This window comes from Mangifera indica, chromosome 2 (assembly GCF_011075055.1).
Source record: "Mangifera indica cultivar Alphonso chromosome 2, CATAS_Mindica_2.1, whole genome shotgun sequence".
Classification (NCBI taxonomy): domain Eukaryota; kingdom Viridiplantae; phylum Streptophyta; class Magnoliopsida; order Sapindales; family Anacardiaceae; genus Mangifera; species Mangifera indica.
The window spans coordinates 18,925,473-18,951,107 of record NC_058138.1 but is presented as its reverse complement, the minus strand read 5'-3'; the positions used below and the strand labels follow the sequence as shown (position 1 = coordinate 18,951,107).

General features: G+C 35.7%; 1 protein-coding gene across 4 annotated transcripts; it reads left to right on the top strand.

Annotated features, from left to right (window-relative positions):
* The first annotated feature begins 950 nt into the window (after positions 1-950).
* LOC123209118 (helicase protein MOM1) lies at positions 951-25,574 on the top strand. 4 transcript variants are annotated; one of them, XM_044626890.1, is made up of 21 exons: positions 951-1,116; positions 1,836-2,366; positions 2,619-3,327; positions 5,232-5,328; positions 6,268-6,413; positions 7,841-8,031; positions 8,193-8,323; positions 8,446-8,733; positions 10,181-10,321; positions 11,051-11,305; positions 11,520-11,660; positions 11,735-12,055; positions 12,667-12,840; positions 17,794-18,727; positions 18,846-19,021; positions 20,249-20,353; positions 20,914-22,641; positions 22,711-22,755; positions 23,177-23,929; positions 24,011-24,233; positions 24,623-25,574. In XM_044626890.1, the coding sequence occupies exons 2-21, from the start codon at positions 1,838-1,840 to the stop codon at positions 25,339-25,341; spliced, it is 7,806 nt and encodes a 2,601-aa protein (XP_044482825.1). In that variant the 5' UTR covers positions 951-1,116; positions 1,836-1,837; the 3' UTR covers positions 25,342-25,574. The 4 variants fall into 4 exon arrangements, with proteins under 4 accessions (XP_044482825.1, XP_044482824.1, XP_044482823.1 ...); XM_044626889.1 differs by adding an exon at positions 1,644-1,700 and having other exon boundaries at positions 20,914-22,755; XM_044626888.1 differs by having other exon boundaries at positions 20,914-22,755.
* The last annotated feature ends 61 nt before the right edge of the window (positions 25,575-25,635 follow it).

The window sequence follows — 25,635 nt, the reverse complement described above, 5'->3', positions numbered from 1 at the left end:
TATCAGGTAATGACTTTGGGCATTTGGAAAGGGATAACAAAATATAAAGATGTTGAATAATATATATATATATTATCGAAGGATTGAATTGTCAAATTTTTTATTAAAAAGGCTGAAATTAATAATGTATTATTGAAGACTAAATTTTTAGACTTTTTAAATAAAAATAGACCAAATTTTAAATATTTTTTTATTAAAAATACCGAATCAATATAATTAAAATGGTTTATTTTGTTTTATATGATAACAATATAATTAAGATTATTTGTTTTATTTTATATGATAATAATGTGATTAATTTGATATATTCAATAAAATATAATAAAAAAAATATTATTATGTAATTTAATATTATTTTATAATTGAATTATTATCGTTAGTACTTAATCCAGTAAGTTGTGTAAATAATTTAATTATGAATTATAATCATTTTACAATTATTTAAGTCATAATTAAAATTTTGTAGCATTAACTATTTTTAATTTTTAGATTTCATAAATTGTTTAAATTTTTTTATCCAAAAACTAAAATACTGGGTTTATTACATCTTAAAACAAATAATCATTTTTTTTTTTATTAACCAAACAATCTTAGATTATGTTTTTTACAATCCTATAATCGCAGCTTGTAGTGACAAGCAGTTTTGAGATGCTAAATTATTACTATAATTATAATTCATAATCATAATCTTAACTGGCATTAAATGGATTATTAAATTTGGGTTTGTTTCCAATCTTTGGTCGGTGTTTCTGTTTTGGGTTTTTTTAGATGTTTCCAAACCTGAAGGGGAATTGATTTTTAATACATGAATATATATATATATATATATTATCATGATTAATTTTATTATATTTTTAATTTAAAATTATTTTATTATTTAATATTTTATATTAAATACATATTCTTTTATAAATGTATATAGTTTCATTAAAATTAAATTTAAAAAAAAAAAAAAACCACTCACAGAGGAGGGTTTTGTTTGTGTCCCATCCCCTTCCTCTCATTCTCTTTGGAAAATTTGTGCGATTTACCTTTGTCTCGTGAAAATTTAACGGGCAGCTTCTGACTGACTTTTGCGATAAGCTTTAATCTCCTTCATTTACGTTGTACTTGCGGGTTAGTAGACTTTTTTCTCTCACAAAACTTTCTTTTTCGAACTTTAATTGCTAATGTAACTTGAATTTTTTGTTATTCTAACTGAATGTGGGCTTGGCTTGGGGTTTTTATTTGGTTATATAAGTGGCTTTTGATGAAATTGATGCCGACTCTGTTTAATTTGTGTTGTTAATGATGTGTGTTAGGGTTTTGAAAGGATCAGGGAGCGACATTGTTGTATATGAGATCTAGTCGAGTAGGTTTTTGCCTTTTTGCTTGGATCATGCATGAATGTTTTGGTTTTAAACCTGTCTCGTTTACTAATTACTGTACTGAAGTACACAGAAGCTTTTATTTTTAGTTTGTGCATTAATTGATAATGACTGTGCTTTTTCGTTGGTGCGGATACATACCTCTGAGTGACTGTTGATTGAACTTTAGAAAGCTATGGTAATGTACGCATGGATGCTTTTTTTTTTTTTCCTTTGGTATAATGGGTTAAGAATTTTATTTCTATTAGAGGTCTGTTGAACTGAGCTTTGGTGCAGGGGAGGGAAAACCCCGTTTTGAGCATGTTGGATATTTATTAATCATAGCATGAAAAGGTATTTCACTTGAATGAGAGTTCCAAATAATTCTGCAGTGGTTGGACAGTATTTTTGTGTTGTCAAATTGGATTTGAAGTTGACGTGTTCATTTGATTAATATGTATACTTTTTCACAATTCCATGCATTTAAAGGGATGGCAAATGATACTCGGTCTAATCGAAAAACTAAGGATGATGAAAGCAGTAATTCAAAAGGGAAGCAAACTAGCGGGAAAGGATTGTCTAGTTCGGCCCTAGAATCTTCAGATACATCTACTTTAAGGAGATCAGCAAGGGAAACATTGTCATCAAAGAAAAATATGACTTCAAGCCCTTCAAGTACCCGGAAGTCCGAGCGTCTTGAAAAGCGAACCTCAACCACTCCCCCATCTCAGGGGAAATCAGAAAAAGTGGAGAAGCATATGACACCAGTCCCTTTGAGGAGGTCAGAGAGGGGTAAGAAGCCCTCCTCATCCAGTTCTTCAGGCTCAAAGAAGTCTGATAAAAGCTCGAGCTCATCAAAGATAAAATTGAAAAAAGAGAAAAAGGAGAAGAGTGTCAAACAGTTGACTATGGAAACCAAAGAAGTTTGCAATGATAGCAAGAAAAAGGATACTGTACCTCTTCATGCACGTGTCTATAGGGCAATGTTCAAGCGACAACCTAAGAAGGTTAAAGTAGAAGGTAGCTGAAACTGTTTTTCTTTTTTAATCTAAACATTGTTCTAAAAGCATGTTTCTTTGGAGAGTGGATGATTTTTTTGGTTTCTTCATTAGCTACATGAACTGCCTTTTGCTTTAACCTTCTAAAATAAATAGTCAATTTGCATTTTCATGTTTTAAAATATTTTTAGCCATTTAAATCTATATTTTTGCCAAACAACTTTTTTTTTTCCCTTTGAAGAGTTACGTGTATGCTTCATTGCTTCACTTATAGATCATAATAAGGAGCTGAAGATGAGGGACAAGTCCTCTCAGGTTTGCAACAGTGAACACAAAGACGAGAGTCTCAAGAAAGTTAGCAGCAACCAGAAAGATGAGAATCTTAAGAAAGTTAAAAGCAAGCACAAAGATGAGGGCCTTAAGAGAGTTAACAAAGATGACACAAATGTAAATCTTAAGAATGTTAATGGCGATGACAAACATGAGAGGCTTAAGAAAGTTATCAGCAACACTGGGAGCAGTGAAAGAAGGCATGAGGAGTTGAGGGATGAAGAGTTTCCAAGTTCCTTGGAAATAACTGGGGAGGAGCCCAATGCTGGTGTAAATAGATCTGCACAAGAGGCATCAAGAGTTTGGGAGGCTAATGGCCTTGATGTTGGAGATTCTATTACTTTTTCTAAGAGTGGTGACACAGCCATAGAGGCAAGTGATGATACTGAACAGGCACAGGTGGATTGTTTATCCAAAGAAAAATCTCCTTCACCTGAGTTGCTAGATTCTACGATGGGAGGACCAACCTTAGATGGTGTTATTGGTACAGAGAGGTGTCATGAACTCAGTCCTTTGAAAAGGAAAAGGAAGGAAGTGAATGTGCATCCTGAATCATCTTCTGTTTTTGCAAATAAAAGTACAAGCACTGGAGAAGTTATTACTTTACCAACAGAGTGTTCTGATAGATGTGGCACTTGTTTTAAGAAGCGAAGGTACTGAATTGTTCAAATACTCATTTATTTCACTTTTTGGGGTTTAGATGATTTATAAGTAATCATGTGGAGTTCTGATGTTTTTATCAACAACTGAATCAAATAATCACTGACACTTCCATGAAAGAATTGGCATATATCAGAGAACCTAATCGGTCTGAATTCCAAGTATCCTATGCTACACTATTTACATTTTAGTGAGCATGATATGATCTTTTATTGTATTGGATTTTGTACAAGGGAGTTCATATATTTTGTTTGATAGCTTATGTCAGTAGAGCATCTTCAAATCTGTCTTTTTTGCATAACTGATTGAAACCGTGTCTATTTTGACTTTCTTACAATTTCATGTATTATTACGTACATAATTTTGTTGTACTTGAAATTTTTATTGTGGAGTTTGGTGTTTGATGTGTAGCTATATGGTAAAAATACCGTTGTCCCAGAAGTCCCCTCAAGATTCTTCTAATCTCATGTTGTACCTGTATCTTGCAATGCCCTAGGGATGGACATGCACTTTCTTACAATTGGAAGCTTCATTGTTAAGGATCAGAAAGTTTAGTGAATTTGATTCTTAATGAGTGGTAGAAATTGTGAATGGCACACGCAAAAATGATTATTTTGTAATCTTTGTTCAGCTAGGAAGGGCAGGGTGTGGTAGGTCTTCTGCAGGGTTGTTGGGTGATTATGGAAGTTGTATCTTGTCATGTGTGAACTTTTACTAGAGGACAGCTAATTGAGTTTTGTCCTTGCTGCTTAAAACAGTGTTTTTAGAGTCACATGTAATAAAAAAATTAGTGTGTGCGATATGAGGGTTCAGTTTGATCGGTTAGTGCCAAAAGTTTATTATGATGATGACCAAAAGGCATATTGTCTGGCAATGGGAGAGTAAATTATTGTGAAGGATTTGGAGAGTTTTATGGTGAAATGGGATTTAGTGGACCAAGGTAGTTGAGATAAACTTTTTATAAGAGGAGCTTATCATGAAGAGAGAACTTTTGAAATAAAGGAGTTTTAGTGGATTAATTTTAAAGCAAATGTTAGCTAGTATCAAGGGGAATACATTTACAGGGCTTCTTTAAACTCTCTTATTGACTCAATTACTCTTCCCTTGACATCTGTTAGAAAAAGACAAAGGCAGTTGTAAGTTGGTACTATAATATTGTACACATGTTAGAAAGAGAGTGAAAAAAAAAAAGGTGTTAAAGAATGTTCTGGTAGCATTTATTAATGCAGTAAAGGATAGCAAAGGGAAAAAGAAGAGAAAGATTATAACTAATAGTATTTATTTTTGTAAATTTTTGCACATTATAATATTTTTCTTCTCTTATCAACACATTCACTGACACATGCATGCAAGTAAATTGTAGTTAAATTTGAGTCTTTGAATTATATTTGGCTCTCCTGGGAGTTGCATCTCGGACACACTGTCACCCATTGCAGATGGAGCAAATTATTCACATTAACGAAAATTTCTTAACATTTCCTTGTTTAGGCACCCTTGTGAGTTGTGCCTAGTTTTAAAGCCATACCTGTAGCTAGTTTTGAGTGTTTCTGGTAAAAGTAGGGTAAGACTTTGACTGAATAACGTCTGCTTTGATGCCCAAACAACCTATATATGGTAAATAAGTGAATATACTCTAGCGCCTTTTTTTTTATGCAGAGAAGCTTAAATTGTATCCCACATTAATTTCCCTAAATAATGTGGAGCTCTTTTGGGTTTCCTTACAACATTGTTTAATCATGAATTTGCTGCCATTTCATAAAGCCTGAAATATATCTCTCTGAATTTCCTGTTGGGTTCTGCTTCACTGCATTTTTTCTTCTTTTGTTAGTTACTCATCTAATAACACTTAAGTCTGCTGAAAGAAAACTTATTTTCAATGTATGATCATATTTTGCAGGCTTGATCATGATTCAGCAGGGCAGGAATGTTGCTCTTGTCTCCCAAAATCAAAAGAAAAGTTGGATGAGGGATCGCGTGATGCCTCTGTTGCCAAGGTTGGTGAGCTTCTTATTCTCCCTTCTCTTTATTGTGGTTACACTCTTCTGTACTAGTTAATCAATGTCATAAGTTTCCTTTAAAATGGAGTAGTGATATTACTAACTTGATAGTGACTGGAGGGAGAACAGAGTGAATCAGAACTTTTCTCCCTTTTAGTATAGCATATATATATATATATATGCTATGTATATGTAAATAAATGAAACCTCTCTGTACCTGCCACTTTGTACCTTGATAAATGGGCTTTGATAGAACTCACTTTAAAAGGCTAGCTCAGGGGAGAAGAGAGCTGGCAGCCCAACCACATATATACACCACAGCGGCCCACCAACTTGGCGATGTGGGACAAATTGAGCTTCTAACATACTTTTCACTCATTGAGTGAGCTTCCCAACTTTTTGCTAAATTGGCAACAGATATTTCTTGCTGTGGTGATTGATAGAGAAATCAATCCTGATTTTCCTCAGTAATTGTTTACTATGGAAACTGAAGAGCTTTGAAAAAAATGAGGAATAAAGCTTTTTCGTTTTATCTACATCAGTTTGGTCAGTCAATTTTGGATGTTCTGTAGTATGGGTCACTTTTATGTCAAGTTTGGATGTCACCATAAATAATTATATTGCCAAATTGGTCTTTTATTTGTTAATCCATTGTTATATATATCAGTTTATGTTATTTTTAATAGTTTTTACTTTTATTGTGTTTTTAATGATTAACTTTCTCATTTATCTCTCTTGGATCATCGGAATTCTTACCCTTGATAATTAATGATCCTATTTGTCTTTAATACTTTTTTATTTCAGTCTATCAAAATGTATATTAAATGGACCTTGCCGCATTAATAATAATAATAAAACTAAAAATTATCATTATGCGTTTATCGTGGATGAGTTACTGATCTTATTGTATCGTAATTTTCGTAATAATTGCATTAGGATAGAGGGAAACTCGGAGCTGGTGTTACCACAGAAGTTATTGCAAAGGTTGGGAACCATATGCAGCAAAATGGATCTTTTGTAGATATACCAGCTGATGGCTTCCAAAATACATGTCTTATCTGTAAGCTTGGTGGAAAGCTCTTGTGAGTTGAACTTCTTACAAACCTAATTATCTTTTCTTGAGAAACTCAGTGATTGTTTAATCTGAGAAGTTGCATAGGCATGATTATGTATTAATTTCTGCTTTTGGACGTCTTTATTTGTAGATTATGATATTTTAAGTGGTTTAAGTTGATTTGTAGAATGTACTTCCGTAGTTTTATCCAGTGAATGATAATGTTTAGGTTGTTCCTTAAGCATAACATATGTTTGCCAAAGAAGATGGTGACATCTTTTGGGCAGTACTCTTACTTTGTCAATTGGCTAACATGTGAATCACCAAGCTATGTGAAACCAATGTTATGTCTCATGATGAGAAATAATGTGGACCAAAGGTCTATAACTGGGTGATGTAGAAGATAATCGATCAGTTCACCACACTTTTGAGGCATGTAAACTAGATAAGTAAAAATGGCTCTTAATCAGACATCTAGCAGAAAGAACACAAGTGATAGGCAATGAACAAGAAATGAAATCTATCTCAGTTGGATTACCAACTCGTGGCATACTATTTTCCCCTTTGGTAGAAATATCTTGATCTTTCCCATGATTTTACATAATCCTGAACTTGGGATTTTGCTTGAACATACAACCTTGCTTGTTAAGAAATTTTTAATATGATGTCTATAGTGTTGCTCTAAGGGGGTTTGAATAACTTCTTAACAAACCCTAAGGGTTGGGCTTGATGATAGAATCTCTTTGTTTTCAACTAAGGGCTTAAGGGTACAAATCAAATTAGTGCTACCTACTTGAGATAATATATCCCATTAGTTTCTTGGCTACCAAGGTTGTAGGGTTTGGAATACCCTCAGTTTAGACTCCATGAACATTCAGGGAAGTCTAGGAATTGCTGAGTGTCATAGCAAAAAGCCCTCTCAACCCAATCTTTGAGATTCTATGGAAACTTCAGTGGGATCAACTTTAAGATTAATGCATCTTACTTTTCCCTCTTCCTAATCAATCAAGGATTAATAATCTGTTTACAAGTGCAGTCACTCTCATGGTACTTCTGTACTTCTGTCTTCATCCCCACAATCACTGTATCTTCCTAGTTTTCTACTCATCGAACCAATCTTCTTGGGGACATTACCCATGTTATTATATGATTCGTTGATAGTCTGAAAAGTCTATATGTTATAAATGGGTTCTTTGGTGAAGTTTTGTGGCAATTGATTGCCCTAATACACCTGCCACATTAAATTTCATACTTTCAGTATTCTTGATTCATTGTTAACTATATTATCTCAGAGCTGGCGACTGTGTGTTTGTGCCTAGTTTATCTCAAATTCGAGTGTTCGGAGGATATTAATTGTACTATTTAGTTTGTTGATTTATGTGTATTTATTCCTTTTCTCAAGTTCCATTTCTTCCAGGACTTTGTTTTTCTTATAAACTTCATTTCCAATTTCAGGTGCTGTGATGGAATAGGGTGTAAAAGAATTTACCATCTATCTTGTCTGGATCCTCCTCTGGAGTATGTTCCTCTTGGAGCTTGGTATTGTATTCCATGTGTTAGGAAGAAAATAGAATCAGGTGTACATTCATTGTCAAAAGGAATAGAGTCGCTTTGGGATGTTAGAGAAGAGGTATCAGATGCTGATGGTATGTGTGAAATATACATTGTATTTTTAGTTCAATTTGTGGTACTTGTTTTAATGAATTATTTCCGCTTTTTGAATGGTAATCTGCTTTTTTGTTATGATGATGGGAATGTTTACACAGGTTTTGCTATAATTTATGGGCTTTATGATGTTTGATTCTAGGATTGAGAAAGCAGAAGAAATACTTTGTAAAATACAGAGGTCTTGCCCATGTTCACAATCGTTGGGTCCCAGAAAGTCAACTACTTTGTGAAGCTCCATCCCTTGTTTCTAAATTCAACCGGAGAAACCAGGTTCACTTTTTCTTTAATTGATCCCTCCCATTGTTATCATTGATTGGAAACAAGTGTGAAAATATATTGCTGTGTATTAAAAATTGAACAAGATTTCAATTTTTAAGGTTACCTATTTTCAGGTTGCCAGGTGGAAGGTAGAATGGACTTTGCCTCATCGTTTGCTACAAAAAAGATCCTTAGTTTCTCTTAGGCAGTATGAAAAGAACTTTAATGAGCATGATGGCAGTGGTCTGGATTGCCACTTTGAGTGGCTTGTGAAATGGCGTGGTCTTGATTATGAGCACTCTACGTGGGAGTTAGAGACTGAACCTTTTATCAAATCTCTGGAGGGCCAGAGTCTTATAAGAGACTATGAAAATCGTTGCAATAAGGCAAAGATAGTTTCTTGTTTATCTAGTGTTGAAAAGGTGCCCCTATACACGTGAATAAAATTAAATTTTCATTTTGGATGAATGCTTTCATTAATTTTTCTGCAGATTTTGTTTGCTATTTGCAGCTATTGATTCTATTGCTGAGGATAAAGCTTTTAAATTGATCTTGTGACAATTCTTGTATTTGTAACACTTCTTTTATATTTTTCTAATAAATATATATTTTGTTGGTAGTTGTTGAGTGAGGGCAGCTGTCATTTATATTGATTTAGTTGTTTGCACATTTAAACAGATCGTTTACAGTGAATTCCCTGGCCTAGCAGGTTTAAGGAGGGAATTATCATATGAATCCCAGTCCCACCTTATTTGTTTGCAAGATTAACTTGTTAGATATGCTAAAAGTTATTGATCAAGGTGTGTGGTTTAAGTTGGGATTTCATTTAACTGTTAGGTTTGCTTAGTCTGCTGATCTTTTCCAGCTTTTGGAACGTGTTTCTCTTAATGAAATGAGAGTGGATAGTAGGATGTGGCTTCTAGGGAAGTCAATAAAATTTTCTATAAAATCTTATTGGCATAACCTTTTCTAGTTTCTCTATTTTTGAGCTCTCAAGTGTCATATAGAAAGCTAAAGTCCAAAGTATAATAAAATTTTTAGCATGATTGAAAGAATATTTTTTTCGCATTTATCCCCAAAGTGATGCATTTTATGCTAGAATGATGTTGAAACTGTCGATTATCTTTTTCTACACTACCCCTTTACCAGCTGCTTCTGGAACAACTTGGCTAATGAATTTGATTTATCCTGGGTATCACCTTTTACCTGTTGCTTGGCCTTGTGGAAAGTCATGTGGCTATCAAGGACAACAAGATAGCTGGTGTATTGTGGGATTGTATAGTTATGGCTTTTTTTTTTGGGCTTTATGGCTGGAAAGGAACCATAGAACTTTTTAAGATTTAGATGGAGAAGAGGTGTCATCTTTGTGGATGGAGTAAATATTTTGGGGTTCTCCATAAGTGGTCATTTTCTAATAATTTAAGTTTCATTCTTCTTTATTCTTTAAGGTTGGGAAGCTTTAATAGCCCAATTAGAAGGGCCTTCTTGATTTTGAGGTGAAGGTTTCATTTGTTATAGATTTGAGCCGAGTTTTCTTTGTGTAGTTTCTAAAATTTTTGGGTTGTAGGTCAGCATCTCCTTTTTTTGGTTGGTCAGCTTGTCTGTTGTTTTGTATTGTCCTTTTTCTTAATACAAATTTGGTCTGCTAGCGGAACAAAATAAATAAATAATATATATATATATATATATATATATATATATATATATATATATATATATGTATATGATTGTTTTTGTTAATACTCTTATCCCTTTTCAAATAGCTCAGGATAGTGGTTAATGTTCTGGTCATAGGGTGATAATTTATGCTATTTTGTTTATATTTTCCTTGATTTAACCATTCATTTTGATTTATCATGTACTTTGCAGAAAACTGAGAAAGGTTTCCCCATCAAATTAGATCATTTGTTGGCCGGGGGTTCATCTGTGCCCAAAAATAATCTAGACTTTGTTAACAAGCTTCGTGAATATTGGCACAAGGGCCACAATGCTGTTGTTTTTGATGATCAGGTGAGTGTGATCAAATCATACTCCTTCTGGCCTGTAAATGAATCTGGTCCTTCTAAATCTTGAATATTCGGTGTCCAAAAACTGGTCCTATACTCATATTATCACAGAAATCTGATTGATATGGTAGCTAGCAAATTTTATTGAGGTTTTACTAGAAGAAATATTCCAAATTTATGTGACCGTTCTGATTGGCCTATTCTTTTTCTTATAATTTATAAGATACCAAAACTTAACTGCTTCAGGAAAAGTCACAAGGTGTAGAGTTGATATTCAATCATTGTTTTCTCAAATTTGTTTTTTCAAAGAGAACAATCTCAATTAGGACGAGTAACCAAAATGTCATGTAAACTATGCACAGTGCTTCATATTGTTCTGTACGATATATGGAAGTATGAAAAATCATTTTTGATTAGTTATATATTTGTTTTCTTCCTTTCTTGTTATTAACTTTTTACCTCAGCATAATTTTCAAAGTGTTGATTCTTTTTTTCATCTTTGCAATCTTCCTGTTCCTGTTTTTCAGTGATTGTAAATGTAAATGGCAGTTTTTAGTATAAAAACGTAATTATTGTGTTTACTCTTCTATGTAATACTTATGCGTTTAAGTTAATATCTTTATTTATTTGCTAAAAAAGACTTGTTTTACACCATTGTATCATATATGTTTCTGAAACAATACTTGTTTATATTTCATATTCAATTATTATGATGAAAGTCTTATGTTTGCAGGAAAGAATTGTGAAGGTGATTTTATTCATATTATCATTGTTATCAGATGTCTCTCGGCCTTTTCTTATCATCTCAACCTCTACTTTGCTGCTATCATGGGAGGATGAGTTTTCACGTTTGGCACCATCAACTGATGTTGTAGTTTACAATGGAAGCAAAGAAATACGAACAAGTGTGAGGACATTAGAATTTTATGAGGAAGGAGGATGCATAATGTTTCAAGCACTTATAACCTCTCCAGAAATTGTTATTGAGGTATAAAAATGTAGCTTGAATGATTTTTTAGCTTATTGATATGATAATGATCATTCAAAATTTTCAGAATGTATGTTGTGTCTACTGTGACGCTGTGTGATTCATTTGCTTGAATTAGGTTAGAAATGAGAGAAAATTGCTATTATTACGTACTGCTTTGTTCATGTTTGGTCACTGTAGGCATGTCTGATTCATTTTCACGTGATTTTGGCAGGATCTAAATGTGTTTGAGAGCATAGGATGGGAAGCAATAATAGTTGATGAGTGTCAACGTTCCAAGATTTCTTCTCATTTTGAACAAATTAAGATGCTAATTACTGATATGAGACTTCTCCTTGTCAGCGGTCAACTAAAGGTTTGGTTTTTTGTGCTTTACTGTTGGGAGCACTTTCCACTGATCGGCTTACACAATGATACTGGATTTTGCAGGATACAATAGCTGAGTACCTTAATATGCTTTCTGTCCTGGATTATCAACCTGACAAAGGTTCACTTATTAATAATGAGGGCTTGACAACAGATTCAGTTGATGATATTAGTAGTCTGAAAGAGAAATTGTCAAAGTATGTTGCATATGGTGGCAAGTTGGATTCTTCTAGGTTTGTGGAGTTCTGGGTCCCTGTACAGATTTCCAATGTGCAGCTTGAACAATATTGTGCTACTTTGCTGTCAAACTCTTTGTCACTTTGCTCACCTTTGAAGAATGATCCTGTTGGAGCCCTCCGTGATATTCTTATTTCTATGCGGAAGGTTGTGCTTACTAAACTTTTTGGCATTAATCATACCATTGCGCAAGCTTATGTGATATTACTGCTGGTTTTTATTTTTTTAAAATTTTTTTTGTAAGCCTAACTCTATTGAAATAAGGTTGAAATATGAAGATTTGCCTTTTGTGTTCAACTTTCATTTTAGAAATTTACAGATAATCAAATATAAATTATTGAATTTAATATGCTTTTGAGTATTTGTGTGTCCCTGAACATCGACTATGCGATATCTTTTAGATTTTGTAAGTCCTGTTTCACTTGATTGTATTTCATAACATTGGGAATTGGGGATGTAATGCCTGGAAGTCTAGAACTCTCCCACTCTTTATAATTGGGAGTTGAAATTTTAATCTCATATATTCAGGAATTGTGCTAAATATTATAACTTCAAGTTGTGTGGATACATTTGGTTTAAAGGGGAATTCCATCTAGATAATACAGTTTTAACTATTGCTGTTATTAATTTTTGTTAATTTTTCTTTTCAGTTGTTGGATTGTTGATTACTTTATAATGATGGCTAATGGGTAAAAATGGCTATTGCATTTGAATACTTCATGTTCTCTACATCATGTGTTTATTGTTTCTCTTGACAGTGCTGTGATCATCCCTATGTTTTGGATCCATCCCTGCGAAGTTCGCTCCTTAATGGCCTTCAGGTGACTGAGTTTCTAGATGTAGAAATAAAAGCAAGTGGCAAGCTACAACTTCTTGACACAATGCTCTCAGAAATGAAGAATCAAGCTTTAAGAGTCCTGATTCTTTTCCAGGTACACACTTTTATTGATATATTTTTTAATTTGTCTTAATGTTTGTTTTAGCACTTCCGAGTTTTGCACTAGTTGAATATTGTATCAACAGAAACCTGAGAAGGAGAGGAATACAAGAGTATGCTACTCTTATGGAGATTATAAAGGGTGCTAATACTGACAAGATGAAGGAAAATAGAAGTATTGAATATGAGTTGTTGCAAATCTTATTTTGGGTGACATACTGATGATTTAACTTTGGGAGAATCCAAAGCCCCTAAAATAATTTGGAAGGCTCTAACCTTTCCTCAATGCCAAGTCTTTCTTTGGGCTACAGCTCAAGGAAAATTAAGTGCTCAGTACATGATTTAGAAAAGGTGAACATCCATGTGTCTTTTTCCACCATGGTGTGTGATGTGTAAAACAGATAAAGAGAACTCTAATACTATTTACATCCACTATGACGTGGCTACAAATCAATGGCATAAGTTGAGTAAAGCACTCAAACTGTGTTTTGGGCCATACTAGCTCTTGTGATTCTTTACTAACGGAGAATTACTTGTGTTTGGGAGAAGTACAAGGGTGAAAATGCTATGAAATGTCTAGTCTACACTATTTGGGGTGATATGGCTAGAAAGTAACAAGCAGACTCTTAGTAAACGGAAGAAAAATTGATGGTCTGTGGGATGTCGACTTTGGCCTTGCTTTGGGCTTCATGCTCTTAGAGATTTCAGTGTTACTCATTTATATATCTACTTTCCAACTCAATTAGGAAGTTTTGGAAGTTAATTATATAGTCTAGGTTTTGGTTGTATAGGAAAGTGTTCGGAAACCCAACACAGTTTTTCAACAACCAATCACAAACATTCAACATGCTCAGAGTCAACAATGAAGGAAATGGAAATAAACAGTGTTGGTATTTATTTAGGAAATATTTATAGGCAACTTTTCTTACAAAATAAAATAAAATGGCCACAACAGGGTCAGCCCCACTTGTCTAGCTCTTGTTATCGCAACTATGAGCAACAACTCTTGACCATTTTTGTATGGCTAGCACCAAGGCCAACAATTCTTTTTCACAAGTCGATTTACTCAAAGCTTTATTAAATAGTGCTTTATTGAAATATGCAATGAGTTGATTTTGTTGCATCGGACCAATGCCCACCCCCCTTTTCGAGAGGCGTAAGTCTCAATCATAAAAGGTTCTGAAAAATCTGGCATAGCTAGAACAAATCTGATGGTTAAAGTTGATTTCAATTTCTCAAAGGTTGCTTGAGCTTTAGAGTCCATTTGAAAGAATTTGATTTAAGCAAATTTGTGAGAGGTTGAGCCAACTTTCCATAGTATCAGATGAATCTTTTGTAATATTCGGTTAGTCTAAAGAATTCAGGAAGAGCCTTTACGTTTTTTGGGTATTGGCCAGATAACAAAACTCTCATTTTAGTTGTTTCTGTGATGACACCCGCAATTGAAATAACATGTCCCAAATACTCCAACTGTAATTGATCGAATTTGCATTTTTTCTTAATAGCAAGGAAGGCGTTCTCTTGTAGAGTTTATAGAACCAATTTCAAATGTTCCTTATGAGATTCCCAACTTGGACCATAAATTAGTACGTCGTCAAATAAAACTAATACGAATTTTCGCAAATAGGGTCTCAACAATTCATTCATAGCTACTTGGAAGGTTGTCAAAGCATTTGTCAGGTTGAAAGGTATGGCTAAACCTCATAGTGTCCTTCGTGAGTCCTAAAGACTATTTTAGGCACATTCTCTTCACGGATTCGGATTGATGATATCCAACCTTAAAGTCTATTTTGGAAAAAATATACTGGCCCGATAAAATAACTGGAAATAAGTTATGGCTAGGCCTAATAATCCTAGTCGCTAACATTTCTTGGACAAGCCTTTCAATCTTTTTTTTGGCTATGAGCATACTGATATGATCTGAAGTTTATTGTCTCAACACCTTGCTCCAGGACTATGACATGTTCTCAATTGCATTGTGGGGGTAGACCTTTTGGTTCTTGGAAAACCGATTGAAACTACTCCAACACTTGCTCGAATTCACACCTTTGCTAGGACGTTAATTGAAGTTGCAACAACCATTCCTTTGACTACAATTCCATGGACCACATGATTACGCAAACTTCTTAATCTAATATCCAATTGATGGACTTGAACAAAGCAAAAGATTTGGTTAAGGTATGATCGCCTCTCAAAAATTGAGTGTTGCCCCTGTTATCAAATTCGATTGTCATCTTCCTCCAATTTACTTCTACTTCCCCTAACATTTCTAGTCAAGATATTCCCAATTTCCAATCCATTCCTCCAAGTGTGAAGGGGTAGCAATCAATTATGTTTGATAACCCTCGTATATGAAGATTGACATTGTGGCAAATTCCCATTCATCAAATTTGATAATCATCACCCATTTTTACCCCAAACTCCTTGGATGGAGTGACGGCCAACCCCAAGGTTCCCACTAATTCACTGGAAATAAAATTGTGGCTTGCGCCACTATCAATTAAGACCATTATAGGATTTCCATGCAGCTTACCTTGTAGCTTCATTGTGTTGGGTTGAGTGATGCCCACTGTGGAGTGAAGATGAAGTTCCATGTTGTGACACTCAACTAGTTCAACTTCCTTTTCTTCTTCATCAGTTGTTGTCAGCTCTATTTCTTAATTTTCGATAGCAATTGATATTTGTAAGTGCCTTTGAACATACATGTGAGGGTGAGTAGTGTTCATTGCATCAGAAGCAAAGGTGGTGGTGGAAGGGCTACCACCGGTTTTGATTCTTTAGAAAGAGGATAGTGGGTTGAAATAATTGGTTCTCTAGTCGGGTTTGTCTTTAGACCAATGGTTTGTGGATCATTGGATTCGGGTCAATGCATCCTAGTGATGACTGATCCCATCCTTTGGGTCAATGCGTCCTAGTGATGACCAATCCCATCCTTCTTTGATATCTTTGCCTAGATGCATGGTGCGGATCAACTCCTATGAATTGTGCACTTGCATTCACCGCTTGATTTCTTCTTAGAGTCCATTGGTGAAATTTTCCAGGTAAGCTTTTTCTAGCAATCTCAAGATCATCCCTGCTACATACTTGAATTGTTGGATATAGTCTTCCATGGTGGTGGGATTGCCTAAGGGCTGCCATCTTCTCATAAGGATCACCGACTTTTCCTCCAAATTGCCACATCATTTCAGCCATCAAAGTCTCCCAATCTATTCTCTGCGACTTGCCTTGCATCCATCTTAACCGATAGACTGCGACGCCTTCCATGGCTATGAAAGCTAGTTGAACCTTCCATGTCAATTGTTGGTTATTTTCATATGCTCTAATTTGTAGGTGTGATCAAATATTGAAGGCTTTGTTGATTGGTGTTGCGGAAGATGACATTGGAGCTACGGTATGATCATTGGTTTGAGTATATGTGTGCTTGTGGGGTTGATGGTGAGGTGGATAACTGTAGGTGTGATTGTGGGGCTGATTGGGTGTTTGACTATATTGTTGATTTGGGTTTGATTTGGATAGTTTGCAGCTCTTTCACCTGCCAAGACATGGTTGTTGGCTCTTCCTGGGCAGCCAGCCTCTCTCGCAAAGCTGTCATCATTTTCCGAAATGCTGAAATTTCTGAAAGTTTTGCCCCCAATATCTGGAATTGACTATTACATACATCATGTTCTTGCTGCCATAGATCTTTCAGTTCTTGGATTTCCTTCTCTATTGAATCAACCTGATTTTCCATTCGAGTGTTTACCGTGGATGTGCCTGTGTGTGCGGATCAATTGGCTCTGATTCCAATTTGTTAGAACCCTCAATTGCACAAAAAGATTTGTATGACAGAAGAAATGTTTATTGAATCAGAGAGATCATTTACAGCAAAAATGGTTACAAGTTTACCGGATGCTCCACCTGCAATATGGACTGCAGAGCTTCTCTGCATACTCTTCATAACCTATATTGCTGAATACTTTTTTTCTAATCTTCATTTCTTGAAATAGTTACATATGCTAGCTTGAATTTTCCTCTGCCTCATCTCCTTCCAGCTTATCTCCCAATCTTTTTCTTCTTCACTATCTTAGCTGCAAACTCTTCAGCATATCTGCTTAGTCTTCACTTTAGTTCTCCTCTTGTAGACTTTCCAAGCTTTATACTTCGTTGGTCTTTTATGATAGGTTGCGATAATTGGGGGCCTGACAGTGGACATCTGGTCCATTTTATACATGTTATTTTATGTTTAATATTATATATTCTCAGTTTATTATTAAATAAGTAAATAAATTCTAAATATCCCCACTTTCTTGCAGAAGTGATAAAATCTTGTTTTATGACTGACATCTGTAGCTTATTCTAAAAAATTATTTTAAGTTTAAATATGAGGCTCTCTGGGGCATCATGACCAATAGATATTTGGCTTTGATACTAGAGGGAATATGAACCTTGTGAAATTCCTATGGATTCCTCTTGAAATCGTGAGTAGCAATTTGATATTACTTTTAATTTTTATTTGATGAATATGCCAATTTTATTCCATAAAAAGCAGTCATTTGGGGTCGATGTAGATGGGGAGGGTTCATTCTTAGGTCTTTCATTGGATGCATCAACTTGTAATTTCATGTTATGATTTTTTTTTCGTGGACAACATATTTCAAAGGGACTGATGGTATTTATGATCAATAATCATGTGGTATTCTAGCTCAGCTTACTTTTGTACAGTCTACCCTCTTAAGGTCACAGTCCAATTTGATTGGGTTAGAGAAATTTTAACTGTAATTAAATTGTTTTTTGCTTATTACATTTTTCCTCTGCTCAGTTAGGTTTGTTCTTCTACAAGATCTAATTTGTCTGCTCTCTCTCTCTCTCTCTCTCTCACTTTCTTGGCCTGTGTGTGTTAGTGTGTATTGACACTATGCATTTACTTCTTGTTGGTTGTAATCTTCTCAATCAAACATTTTTTTGACAGTCAAGTTGTGGTCCTGGGAAGAATACCATCACACTTGGAGATATTTTGGATGACTATGTACGACAAAGATTTGGTCCTGATTCTTATGAACGTGTTGATGGCAATGTCATCCCTTCAAAAAAACAGGCTTCTATGAATAACTTTAATAAGAAGAGTGAGAGATTTGTGTTCTTATTAGAAACCCGTGCTTGTCTTCCCAGCATCAAACTGTCTTCAGTTGATATGGTCATCATATTTGACAGTGACTGGAGTCCAGTGAATGATTTACGAGCCTTGCAAAAGATAACACTTGAATCACAGTTTGAACAAATAAAAGTGTTACGTCTATATTCATCTTTTACAGTGGAAGAAAAGGCTCTGATCCTGGCAAAGCAAGGTAGAACTCCTGATGGCTATTTGCAAAATATGAGCCGGAGTTCTAGTCATGCGTTACTTATGTGGGGAGCTTCATATCTATTCAATAGATTGGTTGAATATCATGGTAATGATTCACTAAGATCCAGTTCAAGTGACATCTTCGAGAAATCACTTTTGAAAAATGTGACCCAGGAATTTTTAACCATGCTAACTAAAACCGGTGAGGATAATGATGGGAGCAAATTGAATGTAATTCTGAAAGTCAAACAGACTAGGGGAACTTACAGTACAACTTTTCCATTGTTTGGTGAATCAAAAATTGAAGTAATAGATGAAGGGGCACCCCACATGTTTTGGATGAAACTATTGGAAGGTAGAAGTCCATGCTGGAAATATTCTTTTGTTTCATCTCAGAGGAGCCGGAAAAGGGTTCAATATTTTGATGATTCACAAAATAAATCAGAGGGTAAGAGTAGTGAAGTTGTAAAGAAGCACAAGAAGGTGGCTGACAATCCTGGTGATCCATCCTCCATGAAACCTGGATTAGGAGGAAAAAAAGTTTCGAGGAATAATGAAGGTAAATGAACTGTACCATTGTTAATTCACCTTGCTGCAATCACCTTTTATTCTCACAGATCTCTGGTTTTCTTGGAGCTCCTTTATTTTGCTCTTAAGATAATCTGCTATTTCTGCAGGAACATCAGGAACTCCAGCACTGAGCAAAACAATCGCTTTGAAGCATGCTTTCCCTTCATCTTGTTTGGTTAATAATATCTCAAGAAGTCAAAGAGAATTGTATTACTCACAGAAGAATCTTCATCTTCTTTTGAAGGCAGAGATTGCAAAACTTTGTGAAGTTCTACGACTCAGAGTACGTAGATTTTTGCTATTCTAGTGAAATTAATTTCTAACTTATTTTTTTTGAGTTGCTGTGGTTCTTTATCTGGAGTGCTGCTTTTGCTCCATTTTATACCTGTTTTGCCATACTTCTTGTGGGAATTGGCTAAATCATGTAGGAAATATGCCTGTAAAAAGCAGAACTGCACTTCATTAACTAGTGTCACATTTTTTTATTCTCCAACTGCATGAATTATGAAGTATCTGTGAATGCTTGAGCCCGTAAAGAAGGTACATCTGAACAAGATCAGATGTTTCTTGTCCTGTTGTCTGTTTTATTTCCCTGAACTCACTTTTGGGCTGCTTCTTTATACATCAATAGCAGGTTGAATCCCCTACCGGCTCCTCTGTTGCTCCATCAGAAGAGAGTAACTACCTCAAAATACCAAACATGCCTAAAGTCATGGCCTAGGAGCTAGTACCCATTAGATTAGCCTATTGGGCAATGTTACCTATCCTCACTTATATGCCCAAAACCTAACCCTTCTAGATCCAATGTAGGGTTGCAACATTCTCTCCTGCTTAATCACATGATGTCTTTGTTACTATCAGTACTATCCTTGGCCTATTTGACTCACCATTGGGTCAGTTGGAGGTGCCCACCTGGTGAAAATGAGAACTTATATTTGCTTTGATATCACTAGTCATGGACCAAGGTATGGCAATGGTAGGAATCACCATCCCATCTTATCCAATCCTCGAATCAAAATGATGGTCCCAATCCCTACTTTTGGAAATCAGAGGTTAGGCCGAGTATTCCTTGAAAACTAAAGCCAATCTCTGCCACAACCCAAATCCTTGCTTTTTTGGTTTTTTTTCTTTTATTAATTTAAGCTAATATTTTATTTGGGCATTATAAATTGTTATGTTATTATTTTGTTGTGGTGTTATTAGACTTGTACTATCAGAGTAAAGAAATCCATTCTCTTCTTTGGAAATTATCTTTCTTTGAAAGTCAAAGTGCCAAAATATCTTCATTGTTTAAGAGACCTTATTTAAGATATAGTATCTCATGATGCTGGACAATGTATGAATATTTTCTAATTATTTGTCATAATTCAGTTACTTTGTCTTTATTTTTTTGTGTTTTCTGGTTCATGTCCTATATTTTTATTTAATTTTTTATTAAACTGGGGTGGATTTTCTGTGTATGTAATACTTTATTTCACTGATTGATGTGATATGTGTTACTGTTGTGCAGGAGGATGTCAAGGATACGGTTGAAAAGTTTCTTGAATATTTTATGATTAATCATCGTGTCAGTAGAGAACCAGAAACCATTTTGCAGGCTTTTCAGATATCTGTGGTGAGAACATTTCTTTCTTTAGCCATGTCTTGCTCAACATATTCTTGTTTCTAATATTATTTCTCTTATTCTGAGTGAATTTTGTTGTATTGCTGATACTTGATTATATGGAAAGAAAAATGTAAAATGAATGAATCATTTCAGAAGTTGAATAGCAGGTAAAATTTCTGGATTAGAGTAATTTTACCGTTACTATTGTATAAAAAAACAAAATGATGTTTGTGATTCAAAGCTTTCTTTTTTATTAACTTAGTGGCTAATGCTGTCAACAATTTACAAGCTTTGCTTAAAATATAATTTGATTTTGTAATATTCAGATTGAAGAAGTTTTGATTATTCTGTATGCAATTCTGGAGATTATGTGTAGCAATAGAATGCTCCATCTATTACATGGATATTAGAAATTCTTATTTTAGCTCTCATAGACTTCATATTTGATCCATTCTTTTTAAGATGTCATCAACTCTGCTAGTGGATCAAGCTTGTCTGAGCATTCATGTATATATAACTCATGTAATGTGCCTAACAGCATGTTTATTGGTTTGCTGTATAAATTTCAGTGTTGGACTGCAGCTTCTTTACAGAAGCAGAAAATTAGTCACAAAGAGTCCTTTGCTGTTGCCAAACAGCAACTAAATCTTGAATGCAAGAAAGAAGATGCAGAATTATCTTTTTTAAAGTTGCAGTGTCTGAAGAAATTGTTCTTATTCCAACTGGAGAAGTTAAAGGTGGCAGACTGTTCTAAAGTTTCTGAAATGTCCAATAATGATATTGGTAGCGATCATTTGAATGCAAGTCTGTCACAAACTGAAACCCCTGACTTGCAAAAGGTTAAAGTAGAGGTTGAGCACTGGTCAACGGCTCAAGAATGCTCTGACAAACAGGACGTTTACAAGGTGGCCCAGATAGATTTCTCAAAATGCATTAACAAAATTCAGAAAAAATTCCAAAAGCAGATGGCAAAGCTCTTTCAGAAGCACCAAAAAGAAATGGAGGACATTCACCAACAGTATGAGGAAGAAAAAGCAAACTTGGAAAATAAGAAAAGAACAGAAACGGCTGTTATATTTCGGTTACATACCCATAGTAATAGTTCAATGAAGATAGATAGGCTTAAGATATTGGATAATGAATATGCTACACAATTTGAAGACCTTAGAAGCGAGAAAGATACAAAACTTAAAAATCTCGAGGAAATGAAAATCACTGCTATGAAAATGGTTAAAGGGAAAGAAGCTAGTTGGGTGGAAGAATTAAAGTCTTGGGTAGAAGTTGAATTGTCAAATATGCCACTTTTTAATGATTTTGAGCATGATGTGCAAAATATGCTAACTAGCCAACAAATAAAAGCTCATGATATTCTGGAGAATATCATCCCTACTTCTAGTCATCTTTCAGGAGAGAAGAATCCCAACGATCTTGTGCCCATCACACTGGTGGGTGGGGTGGAATCACCTGGAGTTCATCAAACTGTGCCCTATGAAGCTGCAGTTTGTAGCCACCCTATTGAGTCTGGAGGTCCAGTTGGGGCCTGTAGGGTAATTGACAAAATTGATACCATAGCTTCTGAGAGAGCATCAGTTTCTGGTTTCAAGGAACACATACATTCTGGCAATTTGGTTGACAATCAGGAAAAAGTAGTGTCTATGAATTCTTGTTCCAATCAACAGGTTCCTGATCGAGCCATGTTAAGCATGCCAGGTAGACAGATTCGATTGGAAGTTACTGAAACTGTTAGTTCTAGTGACAACCCAGGGGATGGCCATCCGGCATTTCACTCATCTGCAGAACAGATATGTGATAGGTTTCCTTTAAATCCCGAGGGGGAGCTTCTGATGGGAATGACCAAGACTGCTTCCAGTAATAATCCTGAGAATGTTGTATTAATGAATGCACCATCATTAGATGAACAAATTAATGAAGGAGCCATAGCTAGCATGACCAGCACAGAGGTTTTATTGAAAATCCCTGAGGCAGGGGCTCCTTTATCTGAAGAACAGGCTCCAAATACGGCTGCATTAACTATACCTCAGGCAGGGGCTCCAGTAGTAGTGCCTGAAAATGTCAGTTCCAGTGATGGTACAGAGACTGTTGTCTCCATCAATCTGTCTTCTTCTAGAGTCAAAATTCCCAATGCCAGTTTATCCATGCCTGATGTAGAGGTTCTGTTGGGGGTTCCTGAAAGTTCTCCTGACAAAGTGGTGGAAGGTAGTAATACCAATGAAGAGAATGATGAATTGCCTGCAATGTCCTTGAATAATGCTACTGAACTCAAGCAAACTGATGGAGTGAGTTGTAATATCAATGTGAATTTGCATTTGCATGATCTTTCTCATCTTAACTCACCTTCAGTGCAGACTCCATCTACCACATCTCAAGATGGTCCAGTACCACCAAATCAGGTATGGTACTCACCTTAGGAATATCATTGTTTATTATATATATTTTTTTTATTTCTATAGGGACCTTTTTGGCTTATATTGATTATGTATTCTAGTACAATGGAATTACTGTGAAGTTATTGAATAATTATGTCTTTTGAGTTCTCTACTGTGAGAAATTACAAGAGTTAAGAACTATGTGTTTGAATTAGTGTTGGGGATCCAAAACAATTGTTCCGGAACCTGTTTATAGGTGCATATATGCAACAATTTTTGGTGGGATATTTTGTGTTTTCTCAGTCTTATTCCCCATGTTGATCAGCGCATTGTTTCAGAAACAGCTTTTATCTTTTACTGTGCAATAATTTTAGCTCAGAAACTATAAAGAGAAGCTAATCTATCTTGGCATACTTCCTATCCTAATGAATCCTTTTGTGGTCAGTCTACATGTTCTGAAGTCATCGCATCAACGGTAATACAAAATGGAGATGCAGCACCTGGTGATATGCAGATCCCTTCCGGACAGTTTGAACCTTCTCTATCCCATCTAGTTGATGATGTAGCATCTAATCCATCTAATCATGCGGCAACCGCTGAAATGCAGATTCCATCCCAACAATTTGAACCTTCTCAATCTCTTCCAGTTGATGATGTAGCATCTGATCCATCTAATCATGCAGCAGCTGCTGAAAGGCTGATTCCTTCCCAACAATTTGAACTTTCTCAATGCTGTCCTCATGATAATGTAGAATCTGGTCCATCTAATCATGAGACACCAGCCTCGGAGCCTGTAGCACAACTGCAGGTATTGCCATCCACAGATGTACTATCTGGCCATAATCCCTCTCATTTGCCTTCAGCTAGTGGAGTAGGAGCTCAGCCAAGCAATGACCACTGCATCACCATTCAAAGTGCTCAGGCACAGAACAATGTCGAGCTTTCAAATCAAGCTGTCTTGCATCCCAGTACTGTTTTTGCGCCAACTCCTATTGTTGGTCCTACAGATGGATTGGGAACTAATGAAAGTGACACAAACACAGCATCAATTCCTTCTGCACATAGTAATCATACTGCACCAAATTTAGCCCCAGTAACATCCTGGTCACCTCTGCACTTATATCATGATCCTCTTCAGAAGGAATTGGAAAGAATTAGCAGAGAGAATGACAAAACCATGAAGATCCATGAAGAAACTGTTGGTTCTCTGTTTTACTTATTTGTTTCTATAGTGAAAATAATCCTTCTTTCTGCTTATAATTGACTTTCTTCTGAGCAGAAGCTTCGGATGAAATCTGATTGTGAGCGAGAGATAGAGGAGGCCGTCACTCAAATTCGTAGGAAGTTTGAGATTAAACTTAAGGAAACTGAGGCCGAATTTCAGAGTAAAAAGAGGGAGCTAGATGCACATTACCATGAAGTTCTGATGAATAAGATCTTGGCTGAGGCTTTCAAATCCAAGTGTATGGACTTGAAAGCATCCAGTACTGGAATGCAACAAGGTATGTGATCTTTTATTGTCAATAACTTTATCTCAAAACAAAATCATATGGAGCTTCTGAATAAGCTACTTTAACAATAATCTGAGTATATGTGGAGTCATTAAATGTGGGCTTGAATTTGATTTAGTATCTCCACAATCTTTTTTTTTTTTTCAGTCAACCACACAGGTGATTCAGTGTCTAAGACCAACCAGAGGTTTATGTGGCTGCTTGAATGAATAGATTGTTAGCTCCATAGTACACTGCAATTATCATACTTATTTCTACAAGCTTAAGCGTTTAACTTGGTGATTTGTTTAAATATTAATGTGCATTTGCCAAATAGTTGATGCATCTTGAATAAATATTTGTCTCATCCGCAGTGACTGTTAACAATTATTTTCTCGCAGAGTTAACTTCCAGTTTCATTCACCGTCTTGCACAGCTATCATCACAACAATCCACGGCTCAAAGGCCATCTGTTTTGGCTGGTTCTTTATCTGGCCCCTTGGCAACTACTTTGGCATCTACTACTACAACTCCTTCTACCCTGCTGTCTACATCTCTTCCGTCTGCAGCTAGTCCACATGCTGCAGTTCCACCATTGCAGCCTGTTCACCATCCATCGGCGCTTTTCTCAAGTGGTGCAACGAGACCACCTCACATCAGCTCCATAAATTCTCCTTCTGGAAACCAAGTTGGTGGTGGAATACGTGCTCCTGCCCCACATTTACAACCTTTTAGACCTTCGTTGCCCATATCTTCAACCAGTCTTCCATCTTCTAGTATGTTACCAAGTCAACAGATACCAATTAACCCTCCTGCAACTTCTCTCTCACTTCCTCAGTATCCTTCTCGACCACCACCACCACCACCACCCACTTTCCATCCCAGTACTTACAGTACAGCACTCCTACCTGAAACTGCCCCGTCTCTTCACAATGCTTCTCTCTCTGCCCTAGAGTTACTTAGAGATTTTGATTCTAGGTCTGGGGCAAATGCAATTCCACCAAGCATTTTGCCCCCACTATCAGATCTGGCTTCATCTGCCCTTCAGAGTGGTATAAGGGCTAGCTTGGGACAGGTGAGTGGAGCAGCTGACATTGTTTGTTTATCGGACGATGAATGACCAGTCATTCAATATTACTTAGTTTTTTTCAATCTTTCAACATAGCTCCACCATGCTGATCCCCTGAAGAATGTGTATATTTCAATAACTGTAGTTATGTAATTATGTAATCTAAAAGAAAAAAAGGCCATTTTTCACATTAGTTTCTTTTGCCTGTTTTGAATCCAATCACATGTCAAATGGAGCCGAGTACACTTGACATTAACACGAAATCTCAATGATTGTAGTTGTAATTGCCTTATGGTTACTTTCTTATATGCCAGGCTGTTTTACTTTCAAATGGCAGCCACAGCC